Source organism: Cryptomeria japonica, chromosome 5, assembly GCF_030272615.1.
Source record: "Cryptomeria japonica chromosome 5, Sugi_1.0, whole genome shotgun sequence".
NCBI lineage: Eukaryota > Viridiplantae > Streptophyta > Pinopsida > Cupressales > Cupressaceae > Cryptomeria > Cryptomeria japonica.
In genome coordinates this window covers 727,124,894-727,146,582 of record NC_081409.1, presented here as the reverse complement: position 1 = coordinate 727,146,582, position 21,689 = coordinate 727,124,894, and the positions used below count along the sequence as shown (strand labels likewise).

Here is a 21,689-nt window from a genome sequence, read left to right as displayed (position 1 = left end):
GTATCTCTTCTCTTGGATACACACACACAACTTTTTCCAACAACCCTAGAAAGAGTCACAACATCGACCTTCTAGAAAAATAGATAGGTCGGTAGCATAAACCCTAAACCCTAAACCTATTAGGTTAAGGAATTCAAACGGTTCAACCCTAACCATTGAGCACACTACATTAATCTCCATCGTTCATTTTCCACCGATTTCGTGGCGGTTGATAACCCATCACACATTATCACCGTTTACAGAATTTGCATATTCCCGAGGTAGATAGGAACAATCTTCTTCATGCAAGATCCTTCATGCACACAAGGCTTACGTGGAAACACAATCTATTCTTTGTTATCATGCTAACTCATCACACAAAGTCACCAATTGAGCCACATAGGCTTGAAGCACTTCAACCGGAAACCCTAAAGTTGAGACTACCAATCGGAAGGCATACAACGCTTCCATGTGCTGATTCCCATAACCATATGTCAGTTCACCTTGAACAAGAACACCACTTCACTTTGGCACAAATGCCGGTTCACAGTGTTATACCGATTCTCACATATGCCGGTTCTCACCTCTTCAGCATATTGACATCAATGACAACATACAATGTCATTATGTCCTCATACCAGTTCACATAATGCCAACAATCTCCCCCTTTGACATTGATGGCAATATACAAAGATATCTCTCCACTTCACATTTTCTCCCCCAATTTCTGCAGATATCTTCTCTGCTTCACATCTTCTCCCCCTTTGACAACAATGCCAAAGTGGAGGCACAAGCTTCCTTGTTCCATTATGCTGCTCCCCCTGAGGAGTAGTATCCTTCAACACATCAATCCAAAATAAATTTGACTATGCAATACCTGACTGATGTGGAGCATATGCTTTTAGTTTACCTCCTAAAGGGGCAACACCCCTAATTCACCTCTTAAGTACATAAATGTAGCCTTTGGGAGAGGCTTGGTGAATATGTCTGCTAACTGCTCCTTATTGGAAACATGTTCTAGTTCAATCTCTTTGTTCTTAACCTTTTCCCTTAAGAAATGATACTTAAGCTCAAAGTGCTTGGTTCTAGAATGTAAAACTAGATTCTTGGAGATATTAATTGCACTTGTATTGTCACAAAATATACTTATTGGTTCCGATACAGGAACTTTGAAGCCATTTAATACATGCTTCATCCAAATTGTCTGTGTGCAGTTCATGAAAGCTGCAACATACTCTGCTTCCGTAGTAGACTGAGAGATACAACTCTACTTCTTACTCATCCATGAGACTAGTCTACCACCAAGAAAGAATGCACCACCAGTTGTGCTCTTCCGGTCATCTACATTACCAACCCAATCAGCATCTGTGAACACTTTTAGGTTAAAATCATTATTGTATGGATACCATAACCCATAGTCAATAGTTCCTTTCAGATACCTAAGAATCCGCTTGACTGCAACTAAGTGGGATTCTCTTGGACTTTTCTAGAACCTTGCAGTAATGCCAATTGCATGTGCAATATCTGGTCTGCTATGCACTACATAATGCAATTTGCCAATCATTGATCAGTATTCCTTCTCATCAACCAGTGCTAAGTCATCCTCTTTGGATAGTTTATAGCTAGTCACCATGGGTGTACCAATCGGTTTTCTATCTTCCATGCCAAAGGTCTTCAACACCTCTTTGACATACTTGGATTGAGTGATAAAGATTCCATCTTTCATCTATTGGATCTATAGTCCAATGAAGAACTTAATCTCCCTATGAGTGACATTTCAAACTCTTTCTTCATCTCATCTACAAATTCATGACTCATCTTGTCATCTCCACCAAAGATAATGTCATCAACAAATACCTCACAGATTAGGATCTGATCTCCTTCAGACTTCAAGTAGATATTGCTATCTTCACTTGTTCTCTCAAAGCCAATCTTCACAAGATGAGAATGCAGACGTTCATACCATGCTCTAGGTGCCTGCTTTAGACCATATAAGGCTTTATGTAGCCTACTTACCATGTCACTGTCTTCAAATAGGGCAAACCCATCTGGTTGCTCTATATACACCTCCTCTTCAAGTATAGCATTTAGGAATGTAGATTTTACATCCATTTGATATACTTTGAAACCTTTAAAAGTTGCATATGCAAGAAGCATACGAACTCCTTCCAATCTGGCTACAGGAGAAAAGGTTTCTCCATAGTCTTCTCCTTTTTCTTGAGCATATCCTTTGTGCACCAATCTAGCTTTGTTCCTAATCATTATGCCATCCTCATTCAGCTTATTTCTGAAGACCCATTTGGTACCAATAACATTTTTATGCTTCGGTCTGGGTACCAAAGACCATGTACCATTTTTCTCTATCTGGTCAAGTTCCTCTTCCATTGCCTTGATCCAATCTTCATCTTTATGTGCCTCTTTGAATGTTTTAGGCTCAAATTCAGAGATCATACATGAGTTTTCTTTGACCTTTCTTCTTGTAAGGATTCCTGCATCCTTATATCCTATGATCTGCTTAGGATCATGATTCAACTTAACATACCGAAGAATGGTCTTGATAGATTCCTCTTGTTTTTCTTCTTCATCCTCATCTCCATCAGTATCAGCATCTACATCTGTCGATGTAGGAACATTATTACCGGTACTCGGTTGACTGACAATCGGTTCCTAGAAGGTTGCAACCGATTCATTTACCACTTGCTTACTGCCGGTTTCCTCAGTTTTCTCAAAGGTTTCATCAACTCTTACATTGATGCTTTCCATAATTCTCTGAGTCCTATTATTGAAACACTTGAGAGCTTTGCTCTTGGTGGAATACCCTAGAAATATTCCCTCATCACATTTAGCATCAAATTTGCTCTGGTGTTCACTCCTCTTGATGTAACATTTGCTACCAAACACTCTAAAGTAGCTAACCACAGGTGTCTTGCCGGTCCAATACTCATAAGGGGTTTTATCCTTACCTTTCTTGATGAGTACTTGGTTCATTGTAGAGACTGCAGTGCTCACTGCTTCTCTCCAAAAGGTGTGAGCTACCTTTCCTTGAATCAACATGGTTCTAGCTGCTTCAACCACAATCCAGTTATTCCTCTCTACGAGGCCATTTTGCTGTGGAGTCCGTGGAGCAGATAGTTGCCTCTTGATGCCATGTTCTTCACAGTACTTGTTGAATTCATCAGAAGTGAATTCCCCTCCTTGATCAGTTCTCAGGCACTTGATCCTTTTACCACTTTCCTTCTCCACTAATGCTCTGAAAGCTTTGAACTTTACAAAAGCTTCAGACTTATCTTTCAAGAATGTGACCCACATCATTCTTGAGCAGTCATTAGTGAGAATCATGAAGTACCTATCACCCTACACACTCCTAGTTTTCATAGGACCACACAAATCAGTATGCACAAGATCAAGCAGATTGTCAACAGTAAAAGATTTACCTTTAAAGGTTGAGGAAGACATTTTCCCCAATTGACATTCTCTACACAGGGTATTATCTGGTGTGCTTAGCACTGGCAATCCTCTAACTACCTTGATCTTCCTAGCCTTCACAATGTTATCGAAGTTTACATGGCAGAGTCTCCTATGCCATATCCAGCTATCATCAAATTTAGCCATAAGACATATACTTATATTTGCATTCAGCTGAAATAGATTACCTTTGGTCTACATGTCAGTGGTCACCATTTCACCATCCTTTCCTTTGATTCTGCACACTCCATTCTTGAATTCCAGAGTGAGACCACTGTCATTCAGATGGGCAACACTCAAAAGGTTGTGTCTGAGACCATCAACCCAGTACACATTATCAGCACTACTCTTTCCATTCAGAGAGATGGACCCTCTGCCCTTGACCATGCATGGTGCATCATTACCAAAGCGAACCACACCACCATCATACTCTTCCAAGGTTAGAAACTTGCTCCGATCACGAGTCATATGGTGAGAACAGCCATTGTCAATGATCCACTCATTGGAATTATCAAACCGGGAGACAAAAGCCTTCTTGTCTAACACATCTTCCTTGACAACAACAAACACAATATCTTCATTTTCTTCATCCTCTGATTTCTCATCGGTGACACCTTCATCAACTACCACAAAATAGTTTCTCCGGTTTCCTCCTTTGAACTTCTTGAGCCTTTCTGGTTTGTCCTTATTGTTTCCATTAGGACAATTTACAGCAATATGTCCTATTCGATTGCAAGAAAAACATTTCAAAGGTATCTTACCTCTATATTTGCCAGATCCTTTAGGAAGTTTCCTGGCAAGGAGAGCTTCAAATGCCATCAGAATCTCCTCATCATCCATTTCTCTACTCTATCTTAGTTCACCACTAGTGTTAGCTTCTTTTCCTTTTTTGGATGGTACAGTAGAAGCTTTAAAAGCCAATTCAGTCTTTGAAACACTGCCATCAAATCTATTTAGCTCATAGGCTGTCAACTTTGCAATGATGGAGTCTAGGGGCACCTTAGTCTTGTCTATTGATCTCAGCTCCTGAATAGCAGCAACTCTTATTGCATAGACCAGCAATAGGGATCTCAGGACTTTGCTTACCATAGTGGAATCTTCCATTTTACCACCTGCACTCTTGATATCTCCAACAATAGTTTTGATTCTTATTCCATACTATTGAATGCTATCACCTTCAACCATCCGCATGTCTTCAAACTTCCCTCTAAGGCTTTCTTCCTTAGCTTGTTTAACATGCTCATCACCACCATAGATATTTTCAAGAGTATCCCATACCTCTTTGGGATTTACCTTATCTTGGACATCAATAAATTCAATGTCAGATAAACTACTAATTAAGGCTTCCATGACTTGCCCATTCTCTTGCATCTCTCTCTTTTGGTCATCGGTGAGAGTATCAGTAGGGGCAACGTAGCCATTCTCAACATAGCTCCAGTGTTGAGCACCCATGCTTCCGATGAATATCTTCATTTTGTCTTTCCATATACTAAAATTTTCTCTATTAAACTTTGGACCTTCCCTCTTCATCATTAGACTGGGATCTTTACCTCAAGTGGTTAAGCTTATAACATAGAGGACTTGGAGGATACTTTGATACCAATTGATAACACAATGATGAACGAATAGTACCCAACCGGTAGTGAGAGGGGGGGGGGGTGAATCAGTAGAGACAAAAACACAATCTTGAACCGATTTGTCTATAGACACTGTGCATTGACAGACAAACAGTAACACCGGTCTTAAAATAGAGTACAATCGGTAAAAACCCAGAATAGCTAAGTGATGGGATGGTGCTCGGGATAGACTAGCCTAGTCTATGCTCTTGGATCCTTTCCTTGGATCTCTTGGTTTTCTCCTCACACTCTAGGGTCTCTAGGTCTTCCTTTGCTTGAGGAATCCCCTGACCTTGCCCAATCCACCCACCAATGAGTTGCTTTGTTGTTCCTAAGGTCTCACCTACTCATGAGACTCTAAACCCCTTACTATGGCTAATAAGGGCTAAGGGTTGTTTCACACTTTCCAAGGTCTTAGCAAGGTTAAATCTGGTCTCAAACCATGTTTTATATCCCTCCATGTGGCCCCAAGAAGTTTCTACCTTCATCCTTTCTACCGATGTCACTGTTTTGTGTTTTTGCTTACAAAACAGGGCTACAAGGATTTGGATCAATTAGGCCTCCTATCTAGTCCTTTAGGGCTTTCTCTCATAAATGATGCATACATAACCCAAACTCCTAAAATGGATTGCCAATCAATTGGCAAGTACTCAAGGATTTTCTAGGTTTTGGGCCTCCAAGTGGCTGTATAGTGCCTAGGGCAAATTTTGGGGTTTTTAAGGGTTTTGTGAGGGTTTTGTAGTCTGCCTGGGTCACAGTGAAGGTTCTGTGTGTTAGCCACCTTGTTTGGATTGGTGGAAGATCCTCCTTCACACCAATGATTCTTCAAACTCTCCTCTACACTTCCTCCAAAGGATGAACTCTCCACTATTCAACCTTGCTCTCCAAGACCTCTACATCAGCAACCATTCCTAACCGGGCATTATCCAGTCTCGCCTAAGAATGGGCATTTGCTTGGTCTTCCTACATTTTTAAGCACCCTTCTTGCTTGGGACTATTGTACAGGGTCTTCACATCCATTCCCCATGGTTTCATGGTGGTTCCACAATGGGGAATGGAGTTAAGACTTCATTTACACAATCCTGTCCAAAACCGGATAGTAAGAAAATAGTTTACAAACTATTTACAAACACACTCACTTTGTAAGTAAAAACCTAAAATAATTTCTTGAAATGAAAGTATTTACACCATGAAAGACATTCCACATAGATTTGGATGTTTCTCAATCCATTGATTTGCTTGTTTTCTTCATTCAAACTAACTAGTAATAGTTTTACAGTCTCAGTCTGATCTCTTTGCTAGGGCCATACAATGTCTGATATCCAACCCATGAATTTAGGGTTTGCAAGTACTTATAGTACCTTTTCCTCAGTCTATGTGCCCAAACTAGGGTTTTCCACACTAACCTAAAGAACTTGACATCATGGTGGAAAAGTTGCTTGACAACTTTTAAAAGTTGTCATGCAACTTTTGCAACTTTTGAGCAACTTTACCAATGTTGCTTTTTATGACTCCTAGACCCACATTGGGCCAACCTAAGGACACCACCATGTTATAAAGGACCCCTAAACACCTCCAGGACACACATACCCTCCATTTTCAAGAAAATCACAATCTTGACTCATGACCCCTAAGATCTCCACTAGGACCCTAACTAGGACCTAGTCTAGCACACATGAGCTCCTAGCTCTTATTCATGAACAATGGCTTCTAAAGAAGCATGACACCAACAAGACAAAGAAATAGAAAGAGTCAGGAAGGGTGCTCCTACACCATACTCCCCCTCTACACACAGCTTAAGAAATAGAAGAAGAGATGAGAGCTGGGTCTATTCCAAGTGCCTTGAACCTACTCTCCTCCACCCAAGTTGCTTCCGACTCAGGCTATCCTGCCCACTTCACCAAGTGTTCCATGTAGACCTGGTTTCTGGTGGACTTCTTCACTTTTGATTCCAAGATCTCCTCTGCTATAGACTTCTTCACCTGTGGTAAGGCATTAACATGAAGGTCCTGCAGTACCTTGGCTTGGTTCTCAGTGTGTCCTGCTATCTCACCCTTGTACATGAACAGGTCAGCTACATTAAAGACTAGTGATATAGCTAAATTTGGAGGCAGGTCAACTTTGTAGGCATTCTTACCATATTGTGATAGGATTCTACAAGGTCCTACTCTTCGCATCTGTAGTTTGGTAGGCTTACCTCCTTGCATCCTAGCTTTGCTCAGATGTATCATCACATAGTCACCCACCTTAAACTGAACTTCTCTCCTCTTCTCATCCACTTTGGCTTTCAATTTTTGAGTGGATTCAAGGATGGCCTTCTTAACTTGCTCTTGAACTTCCTTGATGGTTTGAGTGAAGTCTTCTACTTGTCCACTCTTTATTTCCAAACTACCAAGGTCTCTCAACTCACATACTCCTCTTGGATGTCTGCCATACACAACCTCAAAAGGACTTCTACCAGTGGTTCTATTCACATTGTCATTATATGCATACTCTGCTTGAGAAATGATTAGGTCCCATGTCTGGCCATATTCCTTAGTTAAACACCTCAACAAGTTACCTAACACCCTGTTGATGACTTTAGTTTGACCATCTGTTTGTGGATGGTAGGTTGAGCTAAATGACAAGTTAGTACCTAGTCTCATCCATAGTGTTTTCCAAAAATGGCCCATGAATTTGTTGTCCCTGTCTGAAACAATGCTTAAAGGGAGTCCATGAATCCTAACATTTGAAGAAGAGATGTGCAACATAGCTGGCATCATGTGTAGTCTTACATGGGATAAAATGACTCTCACCTTGGAAAATCTATCTACTACCACATAGATGTTGTTCATACGTGTTTTTGTCTTGGGAAGTCCAACTACAAAGTCCATGCTTATACATTCCTAAGGTCTGTTAGGGACCAGCAATGGTTGATATAAACCGGCATTGCTTGATCCACCATTGGCTCTTTGACACACTCCACATTGCTCTACATACCTCTTTACATCTCTTGGCAACTTTGGCCAATAGTACCTCTGTACTAAGTCTAGGGTCTTATTAATCCCAAAGTGTCCACTCAAACTTCCATTATGTTTCTCTTGGATGATGTTCTCCCTCATAGATCCTCTAGGTACACACAACTGGTTACCCTTGAACAAGAGACCATTTTGGAGAGTGTAATCTGCATACTCACCATGGAAATGGTTCTCAAACTCTTTGCAAACCTTGTAAGCTGTTGAAAAGTCTTCATCTCCTTCATAGAGGTCTTTGAAACCTTCTATGCCTATGCTCTGCAACTGTAACTCTTGAATAGTCAATATCTTCCTGTTTAATGCATCTACCACCTTGTTAAGTTACCCCTTCTTATGCTTGATGGTGAAGGTGAAGGATTGGAGGTATTCCATCCACTTCAGATGCCTATTTCTTAGCTTCTCTTGAGTGTTTATGTAACTCAATGTCTGATTGTCTGTGAACACTACAAATTCTTTTGGAAGTAGGTAACGCCTCCATTTCTTTAGTGATTGCACTAATGCATACAACTCTAAGTCATAGGCTGAGTACTTCTTCTTTGTTTCATTAAGCTTCTCACTGAAAAATGCCACAGGTCTTCCCTCTTGACTCAACACACCGCCTACTACAATTCCACTTGCATCACACTCCAAAGTGAACAGCTTATCAAATGTAGGTAGTAGAAGGATAGGTTTTGTGGCTACTTCTTGCTTCAACATTTGAAATGCTTTATTTGCCTACTCAGTCCATTCAAACTTAGTTTTAAGTCCTCCCTTAATGGTGTCAAGGACTGGTGCACATATGCCACTGAAATTCCTCACAAATTTCCTATAGAATTGAGCTAATCCATGGAAACTTCTTACCTCAGTCCCTGTTTTAGGTGTAGGCCAATTCAAGATTGCCTCCACTTTGCTTGGATCCATCTTCAAGGTTCCCTTAGACACCACAAATCCTAGGTAAACCAACTCTTGTTTCAAGTATTCACACTTCTCTAGGTTGATGGATAGCTTCTCCTCATGCAACCTTTCCAAAACTAACCTCAAATGCTCAAGGTGCTCTTCTTTGGTTCTGCTATAGATGAGTATGTCATCTAGGTACACTACCACAAATCTGCCTGTGAAATCCTTCAACACCTCATTCATCAACCTCATAAAGGTGCTTGGAGCATTAGTAAGCCCAAATGGCATCATAAGCCACTCATACAATCCACCTATGGTTTTAAAAGCAGTCTTCCACTCATCACCCTCCTTAATTCTTATCTGGTGATAACCACTTTTAAGGTCTAGCTTGGTGAAATACATAGACCCTCCTAAACAATCCATTAAATCCTCTATTCTAGGAATAGGAAACCTATACCTTATGGTAATCCTATTGATTGCTCTTGAGTCAGTGCATAGTCTCCACTTACCTCCTTTTTTTATGCTAGCACTATCGGGACTGCACATGGGTTGATGCTCTTCTTAATCTGTCCTTGTTCCAATAACTCCTGAACTTGCCTTGCTACCTCCTTATTCTGATCAGGTGTGAGCTTATATGCATCCTTGTTAGGTAAGGATGCACCGTTAACAAAGTCTATTTGATGACTTATAGACCTTCTTGGTGGGAGTGTTGTAGGTGCTCCATCACTCACTATGTCCTTATACTCTTGCAACATGTGCTTCACCTCTTTGGGTATATATGTCTGCAACTTGTCTTCTTCCTCCTTTGGTTTCACAAAGATGGCACACTTCACTATCTCCTCCTCATGTAGCAAATTTAGGAACCCTTTACCAGTAGCCATTAAAACACTAGGTGTTTTTGAAGTGCCCTCTTCATCCTCTGTCAAAAACTGAATCTTGAAGGTCTTGTTGTCCTTCTTGAATGATATGGAGTTCTCCTCTCCGTCATAGATCACCTTCTTGTCAAATTGTCAGGGTCTTCCTAGCAACAAGTGACATGCATCCATAGGAAACACATCACAAAGGATATTATCCTTATATCCTCCAATAGAAAACTCTAAAAAAGTCTGTTCATTGACTAGCACACTCTATCCTTTGTTCAACCAAGTCACCTTGTAAGGATTGGTGTGGCATATTCTTGTGAGTTTCAACTTCCTCACTACCTCTTCTGAGATGATGTTGTCAGTTGAGCCTGTATCAACTATCCCCTTGCACACTTTACCAAGAATCTTGCACCTCACCCTAAACAATGCTCTCCTATGTTTGGGTTCCTCCTTAATCAGTTGTCTGATCAAAATCCTATTGAACATCAGATTCTCACCAACTTCTAATTTAATCTGGTCCACATCTAGTGTCTTGCTGCTTGAAGAGTCTTCTTGTGCATAAGCAACCCTCTTTCCACTGTTTGATGATGTAGGCTTGTCAGGGCATCTATATGTTGGGTGTCCCAATTGTCCACAATTGTAACACTTCAAAGTTGCAAAATAGGAGTTACCTCTACTAGTACCTCTACCCCTATTTGGTTCACCTTGTGCACCTTTTCCTCTACAATGTCCTCCTCTAGGATTTGTTTCACTACCTTGCTTAGTCAACTTGGCTTCTCCTTGGGTTCTTTGCTCATTTGTCTTACTTTGGTAACCACCTCAGTGATTCACATGGTCTCTACCTTTGCCTCTACCCCTGTTATTGGAGTCTCCTTTCCTTTTGTTCCTCTCTTCTACCTTGACAGCAAGTTGATGGCATTTCTGAACAGTAGTAGGAGTCCATAGGCTTATCTCCTCTTGAATGTTCCACTTTAGGCCGCTTAGATACCTAGCCACCTTAATAGATTCATCTTCTTGAACTTTTGATCTAAGACAAAGTTTTTGAAACTCTTCGGTGTAGGAAGTTACATCAAGATCCTTCTACTTCAATCCTTGTCTCTTCTTATAAAGTTGAACTTCATAATCCTCTTAATCTTACTCACCATAGCTTTCCAATTTGCAATAGGTAGCTTTCCCATACTAACTCTTTCTTCTTGCAGGTACTTCCACCATGTCAAAGCTGCTCCCCTTAATCTTGATTTGGCAACTTTAACCTTCTAAGCCTCTATCACTCCTTCACACTCAAAGTGGTTTTCCATGCCCTCAATCCATTCCATAATAGTGTCTATGTCCATTCTTCCACTGAAATGTGGCAATCCTTCAAAAGCTTTAGTGTTCAAAGCCTTAATAGCCTTCACAAATGGCTCTTCATTTAACAAGGGATCTGGTTCAGGGATGATATCATCTATGTCTACAATATTCTTGCCTTTACCCTTGGTGTCTTCATCCCAAGGTTCATGTGACCTCTGATCCACTACTTCCTACAGTTTATCCCTTATCTCACTCATAGCTGCCTCAAGGAGTCTATTTTTCTCCTTCTGTTCTTCCACTTTTCTAGCTAGCTTTGCATTAGTAACCATTCTACTCTCCCCTACTGATTCACCAGTATATAGAAACATACATGATCCAACAAGTCTTTTACTTGCTCTGATACCAATCTGATGGGATGGTGCTTGGAATAGACTAGCCTAGTCTATGCCCTTGGATCCTTTCCTTGGATCTCCTGGTGTTCTCCTCGCACCCTAGGGTCTCTAGGTCTTCCTTTTCTTGAGGAATCCCCTAACCTTTCCCAATCCACCCACCAATGAGTTGCTTTGTTGTTCCTAAGGTCTCACCTACTCATGAGACTCTAAACCCCTTACTATGGCTAATAAGGGCTAAGGCTTGTTTCACACTTTCCAAGATCTTAGCAAGGTTAAATCAAGTCTCAAACCATGTTTTACATCCCTCCATGTGCCCCCAAGAAGTTTCTACCTTCATCCTTTCTACCGATTTCACTGTTTTGTGTTTTTGCTTACAAAACAAGGCTACAAGGATTTGGACCAATTAGGCCTCCTACCCGGTCCTTTAGGGCTTTCTCTCACAAATGATGCATACACAACCCAAACTCCTAAAATGGACTACCAATCAATTGGCAAGTACTCAAGTATTTTCTAGGTTTTGGGCCTCCAAGTGGCCGTAGAGTGCCTAGGGCGAATTTTGGGGTTTTTAAGGGTTTTGTGAGGGTTTTGTAGTCTACTTGGGTCACAATGAAGGTTCTATGTGTTAGCCACCTTGTTTGGATTGGTGGAAGCTCCTCCTTCACACCAATGATGCTTCAAACTCTCCTCTTCACTTCCTCCAAAGGATGAACTCTCCACTATTCAACCTTGCTCTCCAAGACCTCTACAGCAGCAACCATTCCTAACTGGGCAAAGTCCAGTCTCGCCTAGGAATGGGCATTTGCTTGGTCTTCCTACATTTTTAAGGGCCCTTCTTGCTTGGGACTATTGTACAGGGTCTTCACATCCATTCCCCATGGTTTCATGGTGGTTCCACAATGGGAAATGGAGTTAAGACTTCACTTACACAATCCTGTCCAAAATTGGACAATAAGAAAATAGTTTACAAACTATTTACAAACACACTCACTCTGCAAGTAAAAACCTAAACTAATTGCTTGAAATGAAAGTATTTACACCATGAAAGACATTCCACATAGATTTGGATGTTTCTCAATCCATTGATTTGCTTGTTTTCTTCATTCAAACTGACTGGTAATAGTTTTATAGTCTCAGTCTGATCTCTTTGCTATGGCCGTACAATGTCTGATATCCAACCCATGAATTTAGGGTTTGCAAGTACTTATAGTACCTTTGCCTCAGTCTATGTGCCCAAACTAGGGTTTTCCACACTAACCTAAAGAACTTGACATCATGGTGGAAAAGTTGTTTGACAACTTTTAAAAGTTGTCATGCAACTTTTGCAACTTTTGAGCAACTTTCCCAATGTTTCTTTTTATGACTCCTAGAACCACATTGGGCCAACCTAAGGACACCACCATGTTATAAAGGAACCCTAAACATCTCCAGGACACACATACCCTCCATTTTCAAGAAAATCACAATCTTGACTCATGACCCCTAAGATCTCCACTAGGACCCTAACTAGGACCTAGTCTAGCACACATGAGCTCCTAGCTCTTATTCATGAACAATGGCTTCTAAAGAAGCATGACACAACTAGCCAAAGAAAAAGAAAGAGTTAGGAAGGGTGCTCCTGCACCACTAAGACAAGCATAAACCGGTTAATACATATCTTCTCATATACTCTGACACTTCATTTCCATTTCACCCTAATGCATGAGCAAGTAATCTACCATCAAAGATATACATATGAGCAACTAGATCAACATGATTCACCACTTAATAGAAAAAAATATAGAATCACATGAAAAAGATATCACATATGACACACATATTTTCACATGGAAACCCAACTGGGAAAAACCACGGTGGGATGAATACCCACAAGCTTGTTTTTAAACTCTTTAGAAGTCTGCTTTGTTAGGAGCCTTGTCCTATTAAAGACTGATACAATGGGTTATGTTAGGAACCGACCCTGTTAGGGATCACCCGATTAAGGGATGGCTAGAATACCCAGTTAAGGGTTAAACCCTGTTAAAGGTTACCTTGTTAGAGGATTTCAAGAACTCAATGGTTTTGAGTCACCTTGTTAAACAATTTACAACAAGCCTGTTAAAGCTACCCTGTTAAGGGATTTCTCAACTATTGAAGTGGTTAGAGATCAACAGGTATTACAAAGATCTGGTAACAACACTCAATGCCAATGCAGATCCATTTAAGCTCCTCTTCACCTTTTGCACTTACACTCTGCAGGTATCACTTCTCTCCTTTAGTCTGGCAAGAATCACGTATCTCTTCTGTTGGATACACACACACAACTTTTGCCAACAACCCTAGAAAGAGTCACAACATCGACCTTATAGGAAAATAGATAGGTCGGTAGCATAAACCCTAAACCCTAAACCTATTAGGTTAAGGAATTCAAATGGTTCAATCCTGACCGTTGAGCACACTGCATTAATCTCCATCGTTCGTTTTCCATCGATTTTATGGCGGCTGATAACCCATCACACATTATCACGTTTACAGACTTCGTACATTCCCGAGGTAGATAGGAACAATCTTCTTCATGCAAGATCCTTCATGCACACAAGGCTTACGTGGCAACACAATCTGTTCTTTGTTATCATGCTAACTCATTACACAAAGTCACCGGTTGAGCCACACAGGGTTGAAGCACTTCAACCAGAAACCCTAAAGTTGAGACTACCAACCGATAGGCATACAATGCTTCCATGTGTCGGTTCCCATAGCCATATGCCGATTCACCTTGAACAAGCACACCCCTTCACTTTGCAACAAATGTCGGTTCACATTGTTATACCGGTTCTCACATATGACGGTTCTCACCTCTTCAGCATATTGACATCAATGACAACATATAATGTCATTATGTTGTCATATCGGTTTACATAATGCCAACACGGCTTGCCTTGTGCTATTGTTTATCTATCTTATTAAATATTTGGATGTCAAAGTGACAGATGTTTGGGACATTATACACCATAAACATTGATCATTGGTTACACCCATGTGTGCATTATTTAGATTGGTGACATTCTCTTTCACATAAATGTGTTCAATGGATGAGTGCATTAGACATGCATTGCACAAGTGTGTAGGCATTCATTCACATAGTGAATTAGAATTTGTCATGAATGTTGCCACAAACTGCTATATCCTGCTATATCCTTTGTGATGGATTGGGTTTCTCTACTGGAGTAGCACGCGGAAGCTTCATGGTAGGTGGATATCACCTTGATGATGCTCTCTCTCTCTCATTTTCTCTTACATCCTTCAAAACACAAAGGAGACAAAAGAGAGCTTGTAATTTGAGTGTTAATGTATATCTATATTGCAACTTACTACTTGAACAATAGATGATTCTTATGTACTACTGGTCCCTTACAAAGTTTGATTATGAATCAGATTTGTGTTTGGACCTATAATGTAAAATATTTTTTTATTTATTTTTATTTTTATTTTATTTATTAAATCATGCCAAAATGTTATGAATTTTATGACTATAGAAACATTTTGTATGTTAGAAAAGAGAAATTTTTTATGTCTAAGTGTTTGACTCTTTAACCTTCAATGACCATTATGTTATATTATCCATCAAACTTAAATTTATCAAGTTATTTTGAGGAGATATTACATAGTAAGCTACTCCTTTTTTGTTTAAAGCTTATTTTGTAAATCTACTATGTAACCCCTCAAGCAGAGCTTCTCGTGATTTCAGATGCAACTGGGAAGTACCTCCACTACTTGTGTGGTGGTTCTTGGTCAAGTGGTGGTTGATAATATCTCCTTATTTAAGAGAAAAGTGTAAAGGTTTAAGAACTTGTGGCCTATGCTACTGAACTTGCAAAAATAGATCTATAAGTGCATTATAACCCTGTGGTTGAAGATAAGCTTGAGATCTACACCTTTGCCTTCGGTTTCTTGTCATCTATTTTACCTCCTCTGAAGATTGCGATGCCCTTATGGTCATGGGCAAATGGAAATGTTGCCCTCTCACTCTATTCAACCTTTGATGCCTTCCTTTAACCTGATAAAAGAATATATTGATGTTTCACTTATTTAGGTAAGACATCCCTATCTTCCCCTATAGCTCTAGTGTAATTCAACTTATGAGGCTATTGTAATGCACTAGGTAATTTCCTTAAGGTGGACCCAGATACAAGTAATTTCACCCATACTTGGACTATTCCTATATCTTGGAAGAAAGTGACTTTTCAAAAGCATCGCTAAGTGAGATTGTTCTACAGTTGTGTGAGTATCCTTAGCCTCTGATGAATTACTATGAGGGACTTCCTTTCTGTTGTACATGTAGTTTCACTATGATAGATTTGACCTATGTTTCTCCCCATGGTGTCTTCCTCCACCTAGTGGAAGAATTTTCATCTAAGCCATCTCATGGTCTTCCTTGACATTTTTTATGTTGAATCAAAGGATTCTACTAATACGACCTGCCTCTATCCCCTACTACTTCGGTTAGTTTAGTCAACTGTGACATTTTTCTGCTGCCCCTTCTTTCAGGGTATTGGGAAGATCTACTCTTCTTTCTATGGTCCCTAACACTCATCTCCACTATGCGAGATTTCTTCTTCCAAAATTGGCTCTCGTCTGGCTAGGGCCTGTCTTGTTTGTTCTAAGGGAGCTTCCTCCCCTAATCATATGCTTTCTTCTCATGAAAATGCTGCTTCTTGCACAATTGTTTTTCACAAGGAAGTTAGTCCTTAAGGGTCCCTCCCTCTGATGATGTTCTTTCAGGGCTGAAGTAGGGCCCCAACTTAAATTTTAATTGATCATTATAGTTGTTTCTATTTGTGAAGTTTCACTATAGGATTATTGTCCTATTTATTGGATGTTTTGTTTGTTTTAGTTTCTCTTGTGTTAGTTCTTGTTTACCCAAGCAAGATCTAGGCCTTATAAAAAACCGAACTTATCTTAATAAATAACATTTATATCAATATTAACACATGAATAATATATATGTGAGAAATAAGGTTATAGAGATTAAAGAAATAATATGTATTAGAAAATGTATATAATACAAATTGACAATTGCATCTAAAATTCACTAGGAATTAGAGATAGCAATATAGTTGTAGAATGCCTATGAGTTGGGTTGAAAATATGTTTTTTTGTGGGATGGATCCCTTGATTCTTGTTTTCCTTCTCAATAAGCAACATCTTGATATCTCTTCTTGGTGTTTAGCGTCTCTTGTACCCCAAATTAACAACTTATCTTAGTATTTTGATTCGGTTTCTTCATTCATATTCCTTGTGAATGAAATGTTGTTGCTGATTTGTTAGGTAATTGTGCTTCAACAACTCCCAATGAATGAATTGTTTGGGATTGGGATTCTCTATCCTCCAAACAAGTTACTTAGTTTTTGCATCCTCCTTTCTCTTGATGTTTGATGGGGTTGTGAGTTCTTGGTTTTGGTGGTTTCTTATGAGGCCCTTTTGGCTCTTGTATGTTCTTCTTGTGATGATAGCCATGGCCATCTAGAAATATTTTTTTTTATTAATTAATTTTTTACTTTTTAGCCAAAAAAAATTGAACTCACAAATTTATAACGTAAAAAATTAGTAAAGTGAATGTGTAATTAGTGAATGGGGAATGTTTATTTTCCTAGATAGGAGATCTTACAATCAAATGAAGTTTTTGGATGTCTATCCCACAAAAATGTAGTAACTTTGCATGGGTGATCAATAATAGTAACCCTAAGTTTCCTACAATTTCATGGCAATTGCACATGTTTTCCATAGAGTACTATTAAAATGTATTAATATAGATATTCCTTTAAGTATCTATAATTGTATGGAAATAATACTCGTTTTTCTAAAATACCTATGATTCCAAGTTGATTATATATGTTATGTCTAAATTAAGTATAATTGTGTTGACAATCACATCCCCTTTTTTTTTTATTGCCTATACTTTCATTGACAATTATACAACCCTTTTCCCTTAATTCTCTATTATTTATTTGATGATCACACTACCCATTGCCCTTAATTAAAACATAAACTGTCAATCAAAACACTTTCTACCATACACTCATGGAAATAATCCAAAACATAAGAATGGTAAAAATCAAGATTTTAATTTAAATAAAAAGATTTTGAATATAAAATTCAAAAGAAAGATAAATTATATATAAAATCTCCTTAAATGATTGTGAATAGCATTATTCCTCTTTTACTTCACCCGTAAATTTATTTTTGCTTCGTTATAATTATAAAATTGACATTAATGAAATATTTGAAAATAAAATAATGCAGTGACGTATGAATTATCTTAAAATTTGAGATTCTCAAGAGGAATGTTCGAATAATTAGAGATGTAATACAATAGGGTTGTTTTTGGTGAGTGCAGCTACTGGACCACCTCCTGCCTTATCGAGGTGACAATATAAATGTCCTCAACGACGAAGGAAAGACTGCACTTGACATAGCATCAGAAGCAGCTCAAGACAACCCCAATTGTGTTACATAGTACAGAAACTGAAAGCTGAAGGAGCTATTCGGTCGAGTCTCATACCAAAATCCAGTGCAACTTCTTCTCATCCAAGTAATGATGCCAAGAAAGGGGCAGACAATGATGCCAAGCAAGAGGGAGATAGAATCGTTAAATACACAGCTGGTAGCGGCGTCAGTGATTGCCACCATCGCATTTCAAGCCATGTTTCAAATCCCGGGGGGAATTGAGGATGATGATAAAAAGAGTATACACTATGGAGTTGCCAAGATTGCCTTTGATAAAGCTTTCAGATTGTTTATATTTTCTGACACCGTGGCTTTCTTCGCTTTCCTTACAGTAGTTGCCAGCTGGTATATTCGACTACAGTTTCCACAAGAATATGCTAGAAATTTGTTGTTCCAATTCCCTGCTTTGAGCTTACTAGTCTCAATCATTTCGACGGTAATAGCATTTATGTGTGCCACCATTGTCATCGCAATACCCAAAAATCTTGACAGCTTGGAAAGTAAGAATAAGGAGGGCGGCTCGAAATATGACTCGCTCTTGGTATACGACATGCTTTATCCAGCTCTGTTGCCAGTTCTTATTGCAACCGTATGCGAGGTTTGGTCACGAGCAGTTCGGTTGCTTATGCACTGATTCCCTGCACAAGAACTTTGTTTCCGGTGGCTTATGCACTGTCTTACTTGGTGTTGTTCTTTTATGTCTGGGTCTCTAAATGAGCGAAACATTTTGTTTGTTAGTAACAATGGAAATTATTGTTCCATATGCATTGTAGTTCTTTGGAGATTGATTGGACCATTAAGATTGTTTACTTATGTTGTTTACAGACATGTATATCGATTGAATTTTAGAATTTGTATACATTTGATATTCTTATTTTACTAATACTAATAATACTAATATGATTTATTTATTTTTTAAGACAATTTTTATTTTTTAAAATTTTTTTTGGTAGGTAATAGCCAAAGCTTCATAACTTAGAATTTATTTTAGATGTTTCTATTGGGAATTGAACTTGGGTCTCCACAGTGAGAACCCAGTGTTTCAACCAATTAAGCTCAACCCCTTGAACAAGACAAAACTTATATTACTTTCACTTTCTGACACAAATACGCAGGATTAATGTTATGTTGTTGAAACAGCTATAAATTTTACACCACAACACATACTGACATAGCTTGTTCTGTTATTTCTCTTAATTTCAAGATATACTCTATATTTGTAGATAATTTAAAAGTAGTCATTTGACACCTGCATGGTTTTTACTTTCCTTCATTCTATTACTTCCATTTCAAAGTCCGTGTAAATGTGTTATAATGCTAAATGACATGATTTTTTGTAATGTATGATGTAAAAATCGAATTCAAATTAGAAAAATGTCATTTGGGATGTTTTGAAAATAAAAGCCGGATACCAAGCATTTCTATTTTCTATTACAAGGCTGAATTTGCCGTTTTCTACCACAAGGCTGCAGAGCATGTCAAGATTGAAGCATTTTCTATTTTCTACCACAAGGCTGCAGAGCATTTCAAAATTTAAGCATTTTCTGTTTTCTATAACAAGGCTGTAGAGAATTTAAGCATTTGATGACTGAAGTATTTCCTCTTTCTTTTCTGCTCCAAGTCTGCATAACATTTTCAAGACTGGAGCTTTAAATAGTTACAGTTCAGGCAAGTCATTTTTAATTATTTTAAGTATTTAGAAATACTTTAAAGAAATACACCTCATAATAGGGGAAGACTTATTTTTCATCTTTTCCTTCCCATATAAATTATTGCTGGAGATTTAGGAATCTCGAACTGTTTTTCATTTCTTCTTTTACTTCTGAAGGGTTTATTTGTTTTGAACAGTTTTTTTGGTTTTCCCCAAAACTCAGTAAAGAATTGCTCGAGGTGGAGATACAGATGGAAGTTCAGGCATCGTTTGTTGTTTTGGGATCTTCAAAGTAAATATGAGGTGATATCTTCTTTGGGTACTCTCTTTTTTGACAGTATTTTGTAGAGTCTACTTTTGACTTTCATGCCTTTATGTGTTGTTCTTCGAACCCATATCTATCAATAGATTGCAATCCTCTTTGAAAGTTAAGCAGAAATGAATATTAGTTATGAAATATAGATTGTTCTTAGTTTGTCTTCCCTTTTAGTGACGGGTATTGTTCATTACCACTGCTTTTTAGTTGGCTCTGGGGTTAGTGATATTAGAGATATTTTTACATAGTAAGTACAATTATGTCATACTGTATTTAATAGAATAATAATCATTATGAAAATTAAAACTCTGTTTTGCACGCTTCATTTATGTCTAGCAAAGGTCTTTAAATTGATTTTGAAGTGGTGAAGCTCTGGGCTCAAATGTGTGTGCTTCTTTCATACCTACTCGTCTGGGTTACTACCTTAATCTCTAAGTGAGCTTTTTCGGCTGTCACTTAAGCTGAGCATAGCTAAAGGCATTCATTTAAGTTTTTATAATATAGATGTTGGCAATAACACAACCAACTGATTTCAGTATAATACAGCAAATGGGAAGGTCATAGTTGTTGCGGTAAGGACTGTAGCAGTTTCATTGGAAATTATTAACATATGTTTAGAATTGATTTACATGAATGTGGAATATGAATTTGAACATTCTTGATTTTATACTCTAATGTTATGCTGTTGATACAGTTGCAGATTTTAGAAACAAGACACTTTCTCACAACTTCAAGGTATACTCGACAATTGAACACAGTTTAAACACGGGTCGTTTAGCACATGCATGCTTTTTAATTCCCTTCATTTATTTTCTACTATTGCCCAGTGTTAAGATGTTAGCATTTTGGGAGATGCATAATGTAAAAATATTCTTTTTCAAGATGATTGGTGGAAACATATACCTCCCTTGGACAACTATTCCTAATTAATTATGCTATCACATATTAATTTTACCCCCTAGTGCACACAACATTAGGCATGTTAAATTGCATAATTTTACCCAGGGATTTGAATTTGGGTCTATACTTTAAAGCCCATATGCTTCACCACATGAGTTCATTCCATTTGATGGGAACTACTTACCCACTATAGTGGGACTTCCAGATTCTTCTCTAAATTATAGTTGCAAAGTAGGATGTTTGAGTTTATCTTTGGTAATAATCTTTCTTGAAGACCTATAACTCTTTGCCAGGGTTTTCCACATTTTCAGGGATCATTCTTGAGTACTGTATATGTCTAAGAGTAAATGAATGGTGTAATTCAGTTGAGCATATTAGCTTTTCAGTTTGTCTTGAATATCACTACTTTCTTTAGCTGACAGCTTAATAGTTATAAACTAAAGTTCTTTCAGCTTGGAAAATAATATTTTTTACTTCATCAAAATTGGTTGCTGGTTGTTACTGTTATTGCACAATTTCCTACTATAATAGACTGAGTTTGTGGCCAAAAAGAGAAAATAATGCCTCTCTACCTGAATTGTTGTCTCTCCAAGCCAATTTTTTTGTTCATGGATGCTTGAATCATTGATTCGACAATTGAAAATTTGATGAACATTAAATTCATGCAGGCCTATAGTAGATATGCTTACTGCATCCTTCAATTGTTTGGATCAGCAATAAGTGTAGGTTATGTTGTGAAGTAAGGAATACCATGCGATATATACAAATCAAGGTTGGAATAAATGAATGCTGAACTGAGATAAGAGAACACAGCCAAAGTAATTCAAGTCTATTATAGAAATAT

The 21,689-nt window shown here is 38.4% G+C and overlaps 1 protein-coding gene across 1 annotated transcript in view; it reads left to right on the top strand.

Moving 5' to 3' along the window:
- Positions 1–17,988, top strand: part of LOC131051727 (ankyrin repeat-containing protein At5g02620) — a 112,049-nt gene extending 94,061 nt beyond the window's left edge. Inside the window, exon 4 of the mRNA XM_057986352.2 lies at positions 17,869–17,988. Within this exon, the coding sequence (XP_057842335.2) occupies positions 17,869–17,988 (120 nt within the window). The remainder of the gene's footprint in view (positions 1–17,868) is intronic.
- Positions 17,989–21,689: the final 3,701 nt, after the last annotated feature.